The sequence below is a fragment of the Lethenteron reissneri genome, chromosome 17 (assembly GCF_015708825.2).
Source record: "Lethenteron reissneri isolate LAM-NWPU_2019-01 chromosome 17, ASM1570882v1, whole genome shotgun sequence".
Classification (NCBI taxonomy): domain Eukaryota; kingdom Metazoa; phylum Chordata; class Hyperoartia; order Petromyzontiformes; family Petromyzontidae; genus Lethenteron; species Lethenteron reissneri.
Window position 1 is genome coordinate 8,493,445 of NC_083795.1, and position 14,942 is coordinate 8,508,386.

General features: G+C 41.0%; 1 protein-coding gene across 1 annotated transcript; it reads right to left on the reverse strand.

The window, feature by feature from the left end:
* Positions 1-281: 281 nt before the first annotated feature.
* Positions 282-13,293, reverse strand: SHOC2 (SHOC2 leucine rich repeat scaffold protein). The gene is made up of 11 exons (XM_061553031.1): positions 13,125-13,293; positions 10,742-11,213; positions 9,990-10,247; positions 9,611-9,695; positions 8,492-8,629; positions 5,599-5,729; positions 5,289-5,477; positions 5,049-5,171; positions 4,769-4,906; positions 2,919-3,036; positions 282-2,383 (listed from the first exon to the last, which is right to left on the reverse strand). Exons 2-11 carry the CDS (start codon positions 10,973-10,975, stop codon positions 2,175-2,177), a joined length of 1,623 nt encoding a protein of 540 aa, XP_061409015.1. The 5' UTR covers positions 10,976-11,213; positions 13,125-13,293; the 3' UTR covers positions 282-2,174.
* Between the last annotated feature and the right edge of the window lie 1,649 nt (positions 13,294-14,942).

A 14,942-nucleotide genomic window follows, 5' to 3' on the forward strand; every position in this document is an offset into this window, starting at 1 on the left:
TATGGCAAACAAGACTACCGCATTTGGTTTTTGGGGAAAAATGGCAACTCATCCGCCGTTATTTTCACTGATTATTGGAGTGGTTTATCCTGATATTCATATTTTGTTGTGGATTAATGTAGCTGTGTGGCTAAAATCTGCGATGTATCATTGATGGGAATTTTCAGTGCCGCATTTACAGGTGAGGTCCCACCCCACATCACCGCAAAGTATTGGAGTTCTGCTGCACCGACTGAAGTGGCAGTCAGGTTCACTTAAATACAATAAAATATAAAAACACGAAGTTTTACATTTTTTAATGTTACTTGTACGACTGAAAATTACAAAATGCACAAAACTTGTTTTTACTAAGTGTGCTTAGCAATTTGTTCAGATGCTTAAGCTTTTATGGCATCACCACTTGTAGCAGGTCATTTGTAATTCAAGAAAAATCCGTTAAACATTTTTTTTACAAATGGCATACATTTACGAAGCACAAACCTCATGGCGAAGACAAGCAGCTGCATTATCTACTTAGTGATTACAATGTTTAAAAAGTCCCAATTATTTCCAATACTACATGATCCAAATTGCAATGTAAAACCTTTGGTGCCACTGCAAAACATGCCATACCACAACATTTTGGCATTTTAAGAATGAACGCTTGTCTCAAATTCTGAACACGTTTAAATTAACTGCATTTGATTATTTTGAAAACCCTATATTACATGCATACAGTACATACAGTAGAACACCTTCATAATTAAAATTAAGGGTATTCAATTTGTAAAACTCCAATGGTATAATGAAAAATGCAAAAAAGTTGCTCCTGTGTACATACAGTATATATGTTTGTTTTTTTGCAACAGAAGGCCAATATAAGAATTAGCTAGAAGAGGCAGAAAATAAATCTTTGGAAAATTGTTTACAAAAGGCAAATGAACACCACAATGTCTAAATGAAAAAGTAGGTGTTTAGACCTAACCAACAAACAGATCAACACAAAACAAGCAGAACCAAATGTAATAATGTACTGTACAGATTTACACTTTTTTGAGCTGTCAAATGATTACAGATTTAAATTCCTAAAAACCCTCAACAAGATCAAAAACCATACAACCAAATACGTAATAACGATGCAGAAAAACCTTATCCAAGTGTAACTGGGGCAGGAATTACACAAACATGCTGTATCGCAAACACCAGCACCTATAATGCGTTATTGTATTTCTTTATGCTAAAATTTAAACTTGCACAACGGCCCATTGGTGCTACTGTGGTTTAAATCATGAATACAAAGTTTCGGTTTCAGCTCCATTTAGCCAATATCTGCCAGTGAAATACGTACACGCTATGTTACAGACACCCCACAGTTAGCAGTTTGAATTTAAAAGCAAAATACAGTACTAACCACTCCGCCTCTACATTACCATAATGCCTATTATTAGTCTAGCAAACTATAAGCTACATAAAAAATATTTATATACTACTTCAGATTAAACAGTCATGCATTTATTACAGTAGACGCAGAAGATATGTCACATATTTACACTGGTGCAAACAATTCTAGAACCTTTGATGCATTTAGTACAGTACTGCCAAAATGATAGTTTTTCAAAAGATAACTGATATGAAGTGCTCAAGTGAAAACCGTGTAAATGATCAATAGCTATTACTGTGTTTTAACAAGACAGTATGGCCAAGAGCAGAAACAATTTAGAAAAAATGTAGTTGTAATTATAATAGAAACAAAATACACCAATAATTTGACAACCTCTAACCAGAAGGCCAGAAATATGGAGAAAATTACGGAAATTCACAGGTCAAGCAAGAACTGATAAATGAGAGGTTGAAAATCAGTCAAGATGCTGATATTGTGGTGCATCTGGAAGCACTTGCCGTCAAGTTATGCATTTACACGTGCAAAACGTTACTGACTTATTTTAGCAACTGACTTCGGATATTAAATTACTGTATATACCTTAAGATGACTCATAAAACATAGTAGTGTAATAAAAAGCAGTATTATAGATTGATGTAAATTCATGTCTTAAAAGTAAGCTGCATATAATTGTCAGGCCACATCCAAAAACAAGTAAACGGGTTATAATTTTTTATCACAGCGGATCTTATACTTGCATATTTTAGTCCCCTGTAAATCGTTCTAGAATCACTGCAGTCTTGCTGGGATAAACTCAGACCATAGCACGGTAAGGGCCCTGCATCTTCAGATATTGTATTATGAAGGAAGGTCCACTGCTCACAATGGGGCCAGGCAGCTGACTCAGAGGGCAGTTCTCAATACTCATTATGAGCAGCTTTGAACAAAGGGCCAACTCAAAGGGTAAGTTGTGCAGGTTGGGGTTGTCATTCAGGTACAGCTCCTCCAGGTTCTCCAGCGTTCCTGCAAGCCAGAGAAAGCCAGATAAATACACAACTGAGCCAACCACTCGTTTTGTAACCGCCTGAAAAATAGCCCGAGATTTGGTGAGGTTTTCTGGGTTTATATCAAGCACATAATTTTTTTTTCCCGAATGGATTTGTCACACATCACAATCCAAGGCCCTCTTGAATTTATTGGCTCAGGTCAGCCTTTCCTGGATAAATATAGGGCATTATTACCAGTGCAGTAGAAGCTAGATATAAGCACACCCCTTGGGAGCAATTCTAGCTGTGCTTATATCCAAAGTGTGCTTATATCTGAAGTTGCCCTTTGCCTTCCCCCCACCAGTGTAATGTAAGAATGTATTGGTTATATCCAGCTTGTACTGCATTACAATCAAGCTTACCGAGCTGTGCATTAGTTTCCATCAGTGTTAGCACTGCACTTCCACGTGTGTAGGTTTGTTCTTGGCAACACATGAGTTATGGGTAAATACGCTTACATTTTCAATGCTGATGCTTTATTAACATATTGCCATGATAAAAAATGGACTTACCTATTTCTTCTGGGACATGGGTGAGCTGGTTTTCCCCAACCATGAGGTGTGTTAGGCTGCAGAGGTGACCGATTCCTCTTGGCAGAGAAGTCAGCTGGTTGTTTGTCAGAACTAATTTCTGTTCCAGAGTAAATATATGCAGCAGAAAGCAGCCATTGTATAAATGCAAAACTATAGTATAGGACTGTATCACACAAGACATTGTAGGTTTTTTTGTTCTAGCCTGGTAGGCACCGCAAAGGGAACGATATAATTACCAGCACATTTTGGACTTCTGGAATACCAACTGATTTTCCAGAACAAATACGATGCAGTACACCAAGTCCTCAACTTACGCTGCTCCTATACAAGCCGTTTCACTATAACGTTCCCAAACGAATTGGGGGACGTAATTCGATTTAAAATGCATTTGATTTATTACGTTGTTTTGAACATTTAAAGTAAAGAACGCAATCGTTTGGGACAGCGCACGTGACGACGCACAACGCCACGGCTCCCCCTAGTGGCCGCTAAAGCCACAGTTCACAACATCGCCACTCTATACTGAATGCAATCTCCGCTGCCATCTCTGGTGAGGACTCATTATTTATATAAACTTGTTATAAACTATTTCGTGGGTATCTTGTTAGATTTATTTTTTTATACTTCTATGTTTTCTGCAAATTGATGAAATAAATAACCCCCAGGAACGTATGCTACATTTATATCATTAAGTCAATAGTAAACTAGGTTTAGATTCACATTGTTTCGCCTAACGTCGCATTTTTCAGGGACATATCCCCAAAGCAGTGGCCTTACCATATATCTACATAAACTCATGTAAGGTATAAACAAACTATCCAGTTTTTATGTTATCAGGTAAGGCCCACTGAGCTATACAGATTTTTTTCAAAAGCAACCTGGCCAGAAATGATAGCTCAACGAAGTAGCATATCACGTGGAAAGGCATAGCAGCCAAACTCTAAAGGCATATTTATAACAGTCGAGGTACGCCAGCAAAGTTATCCACCCGAGTAATCGAAATGGGAGCTTGGCAAGTGGATACGTTGCAAAGTGTTTTGTTATTATTTTCTCCAAAGCTTCAGTTCAGTGTAATGCCAAATGCCAGCTCAGCAGCAGTTTAAGATTGTTTGGGTGAATTACGGATTTGAATACATTGCAGCACAAATCAGTGATTGAAGTCCTCAATAATGTAGGAATGGATCCATGAGACAATGTTGGATATTAATGTAGACGATGCACCTACAGTGTAACAAGTCAGGTTGTGGTGAAAAAAAGAAGTGTAGATGGAAAAAATTATATTTCAGAAGACCCTCAACTTAAGACATCCAGTGGAAGCAACGACCGCAGAAATGTGAAAAAGAGGAGGATCTAGTTGTAATATCCAAAGAAGTATGACAAGTTTTGCTGGGTATATCAGAGCCAAATGATCCCGCTTGAAAACCTGGGCATGTCAGTTTGGTCTGGGTCCCCAAAATGCAGACACCAATTAAATAGCAAAAGTGAAATTTTTTTCAACAGATTTTTGAAGCCATTTGAGTAAAAAGAAATTATCACAAAATGTAGCTAGAGATAAAACCTGGATTCATTACTAGAACAGAGGCAAAACAGGAAGCTATCCCATGGAAACACATTCAACACTTCAAAACATTAATGTAATCATCAACTAGAAGACCATGGCGACATTTGATAAAATGCCACAGAAAGCCAGAATTGGTGGGCAATGGAATGCTGCCAACAATTGTAATACATAAACAATAAACCAGGGTAATTATCAATTAGTGATCAGCTTAACATTTTCTATGAGGATATTTTACATAAATAGGGTCTCATGGAGAGCCACCACGAACCTGCAAGTCTTTGAGGTAAGCGATTTCATTCGGCAGAGACTCCAACTTGTTCTCTTCGAGGTCTAATTCCCTCAGCTTTCGCAGATTGCCCAAACCATGAGGCAGTTTCCGCAAAAGGTTGTTAGACAGCACCAGTATCTGAAACAAAAATGTGCAAAGTTAAAAATTTGAACGACTTATACAACCTAACAACCTGAAAAAGTGTCATCTTATATTTGTGCACAGTGAGCGTTATTACATGCAAAAGGTTTCGTGTTTAATTGCAGCGAATTACACCGACCTCTAGAGATGTCAGCTCTGAGATGTCATCTGGAATTTTGGTGAGCTGATTTGTGGCCAAGTTCAGTTCCACCATGCTCTTCCAGGTGCCAATGTCCAGAGGCAAGGAGGTCAGCTGATTATCCTAAGAAGCAACACGGCAGCGCCAGTTAATTAACTTCGGTGCACAATTCCATTGGCAGGAATATACTTTCTCTTAAATGTGAAAAGTGGCTCACCACAACACCCTCGTCGTATTTACCTTCATGTTCAGTTTACTGAGGGCTTTTGCACGGGAGAAGATGCCGAAGGGAATTTTGCCGATGTGGTTGTGCTCCATGTTGAGGGAATAGACCGTCGTGAACTGGGAGGGCCCACCCACGGGATAGGCCTGGAAGCAGTTTCTGGCTAGGGTCAAACTGCTGAGGTTCACCAGGCTTGAAAGAAGACCCTGGAGGTGGATTACACATGTCAGTGTTATGTTACAGTGCAAAAACAGCCACACCCAGAAGGCGATTATATAATATTGAATAAAAAAAAGTGTAAGTAATGGGTTTAGGTATCACACACACCTCTGGTAAAGTGGAGATGTTATTGTTTTCCAAGTTTAAGTCTTCCAACTCGGTGCAGTTGGCCAGGGTCGTGGGCACTGCAGAGAGTCGGTTGTATCGCAGACCGAGTCTGTTCAGGCTTGCCAAGTTACCTGTTGAGGCAAGAACATTTGTAATTAGTTTTGCACCTTACACATTTGCATACACATTTTCAAATGTAACTCGTGTTCCCAATGTATACAGGTATGTGTACTTTTTGGTCATTCAACTTTAATGGCTTATCTAAAATAACCAAGGATAACAAACCGATTTAATATTATATTTATTAATTTCCCTTACCATCAAATATAGGATGTAAAATACAACCAAAATATAATAAAACTGTCCATTCAGAAATGCAAGACACTTGAATGCCATAACATGGAAAGACGATTGAGTGGTGTATTCCCAGCATAATAAACTTTTATAATAGCATATAAGCACCATTTAATTTTAGATGTTATACAAATATGCTTAATATGGAGGGAAAAAGCACGAGGACACTGCATTATGAACACCGCAAACCAAGTTTGATTCCCAGAGATGGCTAACATCAGTGGCAAGTGATATCTGAACTGTTACTAAACAGCATTTATTATATTATTTTTATTTTACTTAAATTTTTAGATTTTTTTTTACTATTTACGTGACCTTACCGAAAGAACCAAGAATAAGCATGAAGTATGGTCAAACAATCCCCATGACTGCCACAGTGGGGAGGCTTTCATCCAGCAGTAGATTGGCAAAGAACTGTAATTATTATAAATATACTTGTTTGTGCCAAAGTACTTTGCCAAGTATTTTTTAAAAGCTACAGTATCATCATTATCATTCTATCAATATGCAATACATTTTTATACAACAGCTGCAATTGTGCATAGATATCACTTTATGGCATAAAATACATGATGGCATGAGATACAGTTTTCAAAGTTGACTCCTCTGTGGTTCTCTACATTAAATGTTTGGATTGCATTTTTACAGCCCAAGAAAACACGACCAAATTAAAGAAACCTTTATATTCACTGATGATTTACAGACATACAGCAGGAAAACATTGTGTGTAGTGCCATCCCATGGGGGTTAGAACAGTATTTGGTTTCAATACCGTTTCACTAATCAGCACACTGTGCTAAAAACACCAGTGTTTTGTGCGTATAAAAAAAAAGTTGGCAGTGGTCCTACCGTGCCGTCTAAAAGTTCTCCGAAACTTAAATGCAAAATGCTGAACTGCCAAAACTTACTGACACCATCCTCCATAATGTGCAACTAACGGTCTCAGAAACTTGGCAAAGAATCAGAGCAACACTATAATTGTTGCACTGTTGAAAATTAATTCTGAACAGAAACCTATTTAGTGTGACGACATCACTTCTCATGAAAAAACTGGTTTGTACTGACTTGATGTGCTAGTGTATTTTTGTAGCTACAAATGTACCTTAAGGATCAACCCACAATGCTAAATTTAAAACAAAAATAGTAACTTGAGTTAAAATGTCAGACAATCAACAAGGATAACATTTTGTCATGGCAGGATGTGTAGATAAACTATTTCACATGCCTCTCAAACCTATATCCCTGGCTTTCGCTTCCTACATTTAATGAACAAAAACTGTTGCAATAATAGGTTAAGCATGGGACTTTATCATGGTTATCTTTGTTTTTACTATCCTTCACAGATAAAGAGATGGTGGAAGAATACAAAGTACATGCTTAATACATATAAAGCTCTACAGCATTCTCAATTTTCTTATGCAAGCCACAATTATATTTGATGCGAGGTGCAAAACAACCATTGTCCCGCTATAACAGAGCATAATTGGATACTAACAACTTAAAATGATCACAGATAGAGTTATATTGCAATCAACTGTGTTTGAAGACCAATCTCTTTGGTCTAACACAATTCCCTGTGGGGTGATTTGTCTGACGGCTTGACATCAGTCGTTGATGATCGGTTTGTGCATGGAATTAGCTTTCTCGCTCAAGAGTGGGTTAATAAATCCAGGTTTGTGGGTTTCTAGTCTGCGTGTGTGGTCTCGTGGTCTCGGTTTACTGGGTTGCCAATTTAGGTTTGTGGGTTCGTAGTCCAAGTTTATGGGTGCATAGCCATGGTTTGTGGAATCGTATTCCGAGTATCAGGAAGCTCAATCCAGTTCCTGCACGTAGGGTGTTCGTGGTGCGCCGTGCTGATCGATGTTGTGCTCAAACGGAGTGCACCATGGACACCATCTGATAAGGAAGGTGTAGCGGTTTTTTTAAATTATGATAAATGTATTTTATAATCTCTTATATATTTGAACTTTGTATACTCTATACTATGTTGTGTACAGTATTCCCTTTGTTATTCAAGAACTTGCTATCCATGATTTTGTTCATCCGCGAATCGCATCTGGAACTCTACACGACTGCATTGAGAGAGAAAGAAAGCGATCAGATAAAGTGATGAGAGAGAATGTTATGCGAGAAAGTGATGAGATAAAGTGATGCGATCAAGTAATGCGATCAAGTAATGCGATCAAGTGATGCGATCAAGTGATGCGATCAAGTGATGCGATCAAGTGATGCGATCAAGTGATGCGATCAAGTGATGCGATCAAGTGATGCGATCAAGTGATGAGATCAAGTGATGAGATCAAGTGATGCGATCAAGTGATGAGATCAAGTGATGAGATCAAGTGATGAGATCAAGTGATGAGATCAAGTGATGAGATAAAGGATAGGTTTTCATAAGCCAATATCACGAACAACGAGGGAATACTGAATCTCAAATTTTAATCATGTAATGTTATGTTTACACGTGAAGTGCTCTATGTGACAATTTTATCGTGAAGGGCCACTCTGTTAAAGTTTGAGTGACCGATTTAAATCTTACCTATACTGTCGGGAAGGTCAAGGAGCTCATTGTGTTGAAGGTCAAGGTTGGTGACTTGTACACAGTTCCCAATCTCCTCTGGCAAGTGCTCCAGTTGATTGTGTGCCACATCTAGTGTCAATAAACTCCTCAGCTCTCCTGGAAAACAAAAGAATGCAAAATGTTTTAGTGCTTACGGTGTAAATATCGAAAACAAGAAATACTAGAATTGCTGAGCAAGTCAAAACTACTTTGCCAATAATTCTAGGCACCCAACATTATTATCTTACCACATGCTTAAAACTGTAGTAGACTGTTTAAAAACTATTGGATGACTTTCATGCCTCACCTGCAAATTACATTCCCTCCCTATATATTTAAGTGGTTTATAGCATGGACGTTTGTATACTTCATCCTTATTCAACTATCTTGAGTCAGTGAGGCATGACATCATGGTTACACATCTCATTTGTGGCCACATAGGTGCCAAGGTAAGCTTATGTTATCCTTACAATACCTCTTTCTGAAAAGTAATAGGGACTGTTAAGTTGTGGTGTAAAGGGCCATCTCTTTTCTAGGTTTTTTTTCAAATACAATATTTTTAAAAGCCTTTTGAAAATTAACAGCTCAATACAATTAACGAATAGAACTGCAGAGAATAAACTTAATTACTATACTAACAACTGGCAATATAGTATACATGCTGCATTAAAAACAAAGAACAGTTCAACTTTATAACCTCAAACTGTACAGTCCAAAGTTTAGAGTTATACATTAAAGGTTACTTCATACACCCACACACCTACTTTAAAGAATTCATTTGTGCTATTTTAGTTAAACATTTTTCAGACACAAATGTGTGGGTTGGTTTGAACAATGTGACAAGAGAAATGCATTACTCATCTGCAGTCCCTCTGTATTGCGCTAATGTAATTGCATTACTTAATTTCTGTAAATGTTTAAATTGTAATAGGCAAAATATATACTTTAAATAAATCTGAAATCTTAATACAGAATTTTTGACGAATACAATGTTACTGTGGTGGTGTTGACAATGTAGGATTAATATATTTTTGACATGTTTGTATTCAATCAAATATCGTGTTACTTTGATTGTTAAAACTTCAGGTCACCCCTTACCTATCTCAGCTGGGAGCAGCTTGATCTTATTTTCTCGAACACTCAGCATGGTGAGTTTACTTAAGTTTCCAATGTCCTTTTCCACCTGCAGTGAAAACAGTGTAACAAAAATGCTTCAACGCTCCAGAAATAATCCTTTCATTGTTGAAAAACGTAGAATTTTGCAATTAATTACAAAACTATTGTAAATATTTCAGTGGGTGATATGAAGCTGAATTGGTCCATGTGCTTTAGAATAGTAAACATTTGCAAAAAAATGTACATAAAACGTATACATCACTTTGTGATCCATAAATTAAGAGCACTTTCCAAGTCCAATTCATTATTACCGTACTTTACATTTCAGCCAGCATGTTTAAACGACAACAAGTCTTATCACCTGAGTGATGCGATTGAAGCGCAGGTACAGCACAGTGAGCGAAGTAAGACGGTAGACCACCGGTGGAATAGATCTCAGTTTGTTGTGGCGCAAATCCAACATGCGCAGGCTGGTGAGGCCTGTCAGCGTGTCAGGGAGGCCGGTCAGTGAGTTTTCATTGAGCGCAAGAGTCACCAGGTTCACCAAACAGCCAATCTCTGTCGGTAGGCAAGGAAGACGGTTTCCATAAAGGTACAGCTCTGTCAGCTGTGTCAGCTCCTGAAAAACAACACATCATCAGTTAGCTGGTGAATATTTTAAAAACAAAAGTAGTGAAAGCCAAAACGAATACAACGTATTTATTTGCTCCTATAATAATGTTGGGCACTGTATATAAAAAATACGACTCATCCAATTTTTTACAAGCTCTGCACATTTAAATTAAGATTTAGTATCCCTCGACTGCTGTAATATGTCCAAGAGGCTAACAGCTGACCACACTGTCCAAACAGCTGCATGAACCATAAGTTCTATGTGCATGCGCCACACATTCATTGTAAAGTCCGTGCTCTGCACAAACATAGCTACTCTCTCCCAAACATATTGAGCTGCAATGTGATATCCAACAAATCACCAACACAACTTTCTCAACAGAAAATTAACTTGAACTAAAAAACTATATTTGTGCTAGGATGTATAACAAGATTATCACATTTTGCACAACGAGCAGGTGTGATTTAAAATGTTAGATTTTCTTAACACACTTCGGATACCTTTATGTTTGGAGGCAAACTTGCGATGGAACGCTTTGCCAAGTCCAGTCGGGTCGCATTCTGCTCCTTGCACTTGTTAAGTTCCTTCACCACTTCCATGTTGGAAGACTTCTTCCGTGGGATTTGCGAGTTGGGACGTTTGATAGTATTGTCTACAACAAACGCCACCTGCCCTTGGCCACCACCCGAGTCCTTTTTGGGTTCTTTCTTCAAAGAGCTGTTGCTGGCACTCATTTTGGTGCTTATGTAGGGTCCTTGCTAGGTGCTAAATTTTGGAGACCTAATAGATGTTTTTCAAACGATTACGGGTGATCACAAGTATCGAACAGTTCCGTATACTTCGGAGTTGTACGTTTACATGTATAAAACTATGCGGTCCACAATTCTGTGTTAAGTGAGATCATTGAAGTTGGCTATGGTATCCATTGATCACAAGAAAATCCAGACTGATGTTCTTCAAAATCTAATAGACCTAGGAGTGAGGAAAGAACGTAAAACAATCAAGGATTTTTGCAGCATGTCTCTCTTCTGTAATGCAATACCTTTTTACTGTTAATCAGTTAAGTACCAGCACTCAAACCAATGTCTGCATATGTGTGAAATATAGCAAGTACACTGAAACACATACGCTGGATTGTTAGCTTTACAAGTAAAATTCAACCTCTGGGAATATCAAAGCACATGCACTTAACAGCAATAGATCAATTGTGACATGGAGACAGCAAACCCAAAGACTGCTTTCATCATCAATACAAAGCTTTCAATGTGAGAAGTGAAACATCCCTTATAACCAATTAGAATGGATCATTGGCACCAACAGAGAACACTAAAACACGTCAGAGCGATCAGCACAATAACTCATACATCATCCCATCGCCAATCTCCAGAGGCCGACCACTTAAACATTTAGGATTTCATATTTGTTGGCTGCTGTTCAAAGAAAAAAATCCCTGCAACCAGACTTGGCAGCAGTCACGAGATGGAAACTACTGTACTCGCATAACTTCGCACAAAGGTAAACATTAAATGTTAATCTTCTTGGTTCTTTCGGTAAAGTCACGTAGAAGGGAAGTAATAAATACGTGACTTTACCGAAAGAACCAAGAAGATGAATCCCTGCAGTCACGAAAGCTTTAAATCGAAAATGAAATGTTAAATCAAAGTTTCAATTTAGTTTAAAATACAATGCAATAATTTCCAATTCACTACCAGCTGCATTACAAATTTCAAGCTTGCCGTGTTAAGCATTGTCACAGTTTCTCCACATCCCACGGATGCCAGGAATGTAACACGCAGAGTCAGCGCTGGCACGTAATACCCGCACACATACAAGGGCCATTGTACAATTAAAGCAGTGGTCGAGACAGGATCCGACGGCTAACTATGAGGAATCCCTGGCATTTGCACTGCTGTTGTGCGAGTCGTTAACGTTTCAACAGTTCACCTCATTAAAATGAAACCAGCAGCGAACGTGTATTCGTGTATAGTCTTGTGAAATAGACCAACACAATTACGAAGCACTGCACCCAGCTCTCCCCTGTAACGCAAAGGCAGCGCGACAAACATACACCCCAAGACGTTGGTGGCGCTATAAACATCAGAAGCACGCGGCCAAAAATTGCAAATGCCTTACGTTGCAATGCGGAGCTGTAATGGAAATAGTTTAGGGGCGGAACGCACTCACCTACCGAATGGTAACCCTACCCCGAACCAACTTACCCGCGATAGTAAAAAGCCCTTTCACTGACCCCAACACTACACTACCCCTAAACCACAACCTTCCACGATGTGGTTTGCGCACTTTTAGTGTACAGTACGTGGTCTCAGCGCAAATCTGCTGCAGCGCTTTTGGAGACACCAATAAGTGGAAGGGAAAATGATCGGAGTGATAGAACATCATTAATGTCTTGACACATCATGGAGATGTCATGATTACATTAGATTGATTTGAATTGTTTGCCCTCGTATGCACCACACGCAAAACACCAATCAAAAAGCAATTAGTCAAACACCACAGAGCAAGATCCTCCTCAAAGTCTTGGGAACACCGTACGATTTCCTGAATACATGACATCATTATTATATTAATTTGCCTTCCCCGACGACTCTTGAGACACACTCAGTGACGGCACAAACAAAAACATCAACATTCAACCGATTTACACTGAAATCCGACGATTACTACCCGCTCACCTCGAAGAGACTACCCCCTCCCCGACCCTCAACCCGTCCACACCGTCCCGCGGGGCCCAGTGCGACCTCGCGCGGCGGGGAATCCAGGCAAGGACGTGGCTTCAGGCGGGCCTACACCGCAGCTGCGTACAAACAGTCGATGCGCGTCGCCGACGAAACGAGCACGCGTTGCACGAGACGCTCCTCGTACCTCGAGGGAGGGCGATCGCAGACGCAACAGACGGTGGTTGGGCGGTCGAGAGCGAAGTGAGACGCGCAAGAGACGGACGCCGAGGAGAGAACGGGCTGGCGGAACGCTTCACATTTCCCAGCCCGCTTACGCTGCTGCCCCTCTCTCTCTCTCCCGCCGCGCACGCGCCCATTGGTCCGTCGCGCCCACGTGACGGCGCCTCTGTCCAATCGCGCGCGGAGACGCGAGGGTGGATGTCGATTATCCGCTCTGGGGATTGTAACTTGGGTCTGACGTCATCGCGAGCGTTCAACTTGAAGGGGTGGGGGGGGGATACACGGGCGGTGCAGACAGAAGGGTGGCCGTGTACCACAGCATCTGTGCGGCGTCGTGTACAACAGCATTTGTACTCAGTACAGCGCAGACAGAAGCGTGGGCGGTGTACCACAGCGTTTGTGTGGTGTACAACAATAAACAGAAGTATGGCCGTGTACCACGGCATTTGTATTCTGCATAGCTCAAACAGAAGCGTGGCGGTGTACAATAGCATTTGTGCAGCGCCGTGTACAACAGCATTTGTACTCAGCACAGCTCAGACAGAAGCGTGGGCGGTGTACCACAGCATTTGTGCGACGCACAGCCACAAACACAAGCATGGCCCTGCACAACAGCATTTGTACTCAGCATAGCTCAGACAACAGAAGCGTGGCGGTGTACTATAGCATTGTGCGGTGTACAACAACAAACAGAAGTATGGCCGTATACCACGGCATTTGTATTCCCAGCATAGCTCAGACAGAAGCGTGGCGGTGTACCATAGCATTTGTGCGGTGTACAACAACAAACAGAAGTATGGCCGTGTACCACGGCATTTGTACTCAGCATAGCTCAGACAGAAGCGTGGCGGTGTACCACAGCATTTGTCCGGTGTACAACAGCAAACAGTATGGCCGTGTACCACGGCATTTGTACGCAGCATAACCGTGACAGAAGCGTGGCCGTGTGCCACAGCATTTATACAAGGGAGCAGACAGAATTTAGCCGTGGGCTGCATACACAGGTTGCTGTGCGGCACCCAGCGCAGACAGAAGCGTGGCCGTGTGCCACAGCATTTGCTCGCGGCACAGCCAAACAGAATGTGGCCGTGTGCTGCACACAACTGCTGTGGGGCTCCCGGCGCAGACAGAAGCGTGGCCGTGTGCCACAGCATTTGCTCGCGGCACAGCCAAACAGAATGTGGCCGTGTGCTGCACACAACTGCTGTGGGGCTCCCAGCGCAGACAGAAGCGTGGCCGTGTGCCACAGCATTTATACAAGGGGGCAGACAGAATGTGTCCATGGGCTGCATACACAGGTCGCCGTGGGGCTCCCCGGCGCAGACAGAAACGTGGCCGTGTTGGGCAGCGCTTTTGTTTTTGTTTATGAAAGCGAGTCCACACGGGTCGTCTTGGCAAGGGAGCTCCATTGTTCCAAGAACATTTGCCGCACCTCCGATTCATCACGGTTGGCTACGTACGGTGCAAAATAAGTTCAACATACAAGACAAAGAACCGTACCCGTATAGCCTTAGCAGACTGTTGGGGAAAGTGCTGTTTAGGTGGCACCAACATACATAGTACTGTAACACACACTCGGAGGTAGCTCTTCATCAGCTACTTTCTTACTATCCCCGGAGCCCCAAGCTTATATATCCTCCCGCTCCCGACTTTCTAGAACCTTTCTACAAGTTTTTCTCAGCCCATTCTTGTTTCCCTCTGAATACTGGACAATATCTTTGGGTTTCATCCAATCCCCTATCTAATTGTCCGCGCCTTCGTTCCCACCGCACGACATTTCACA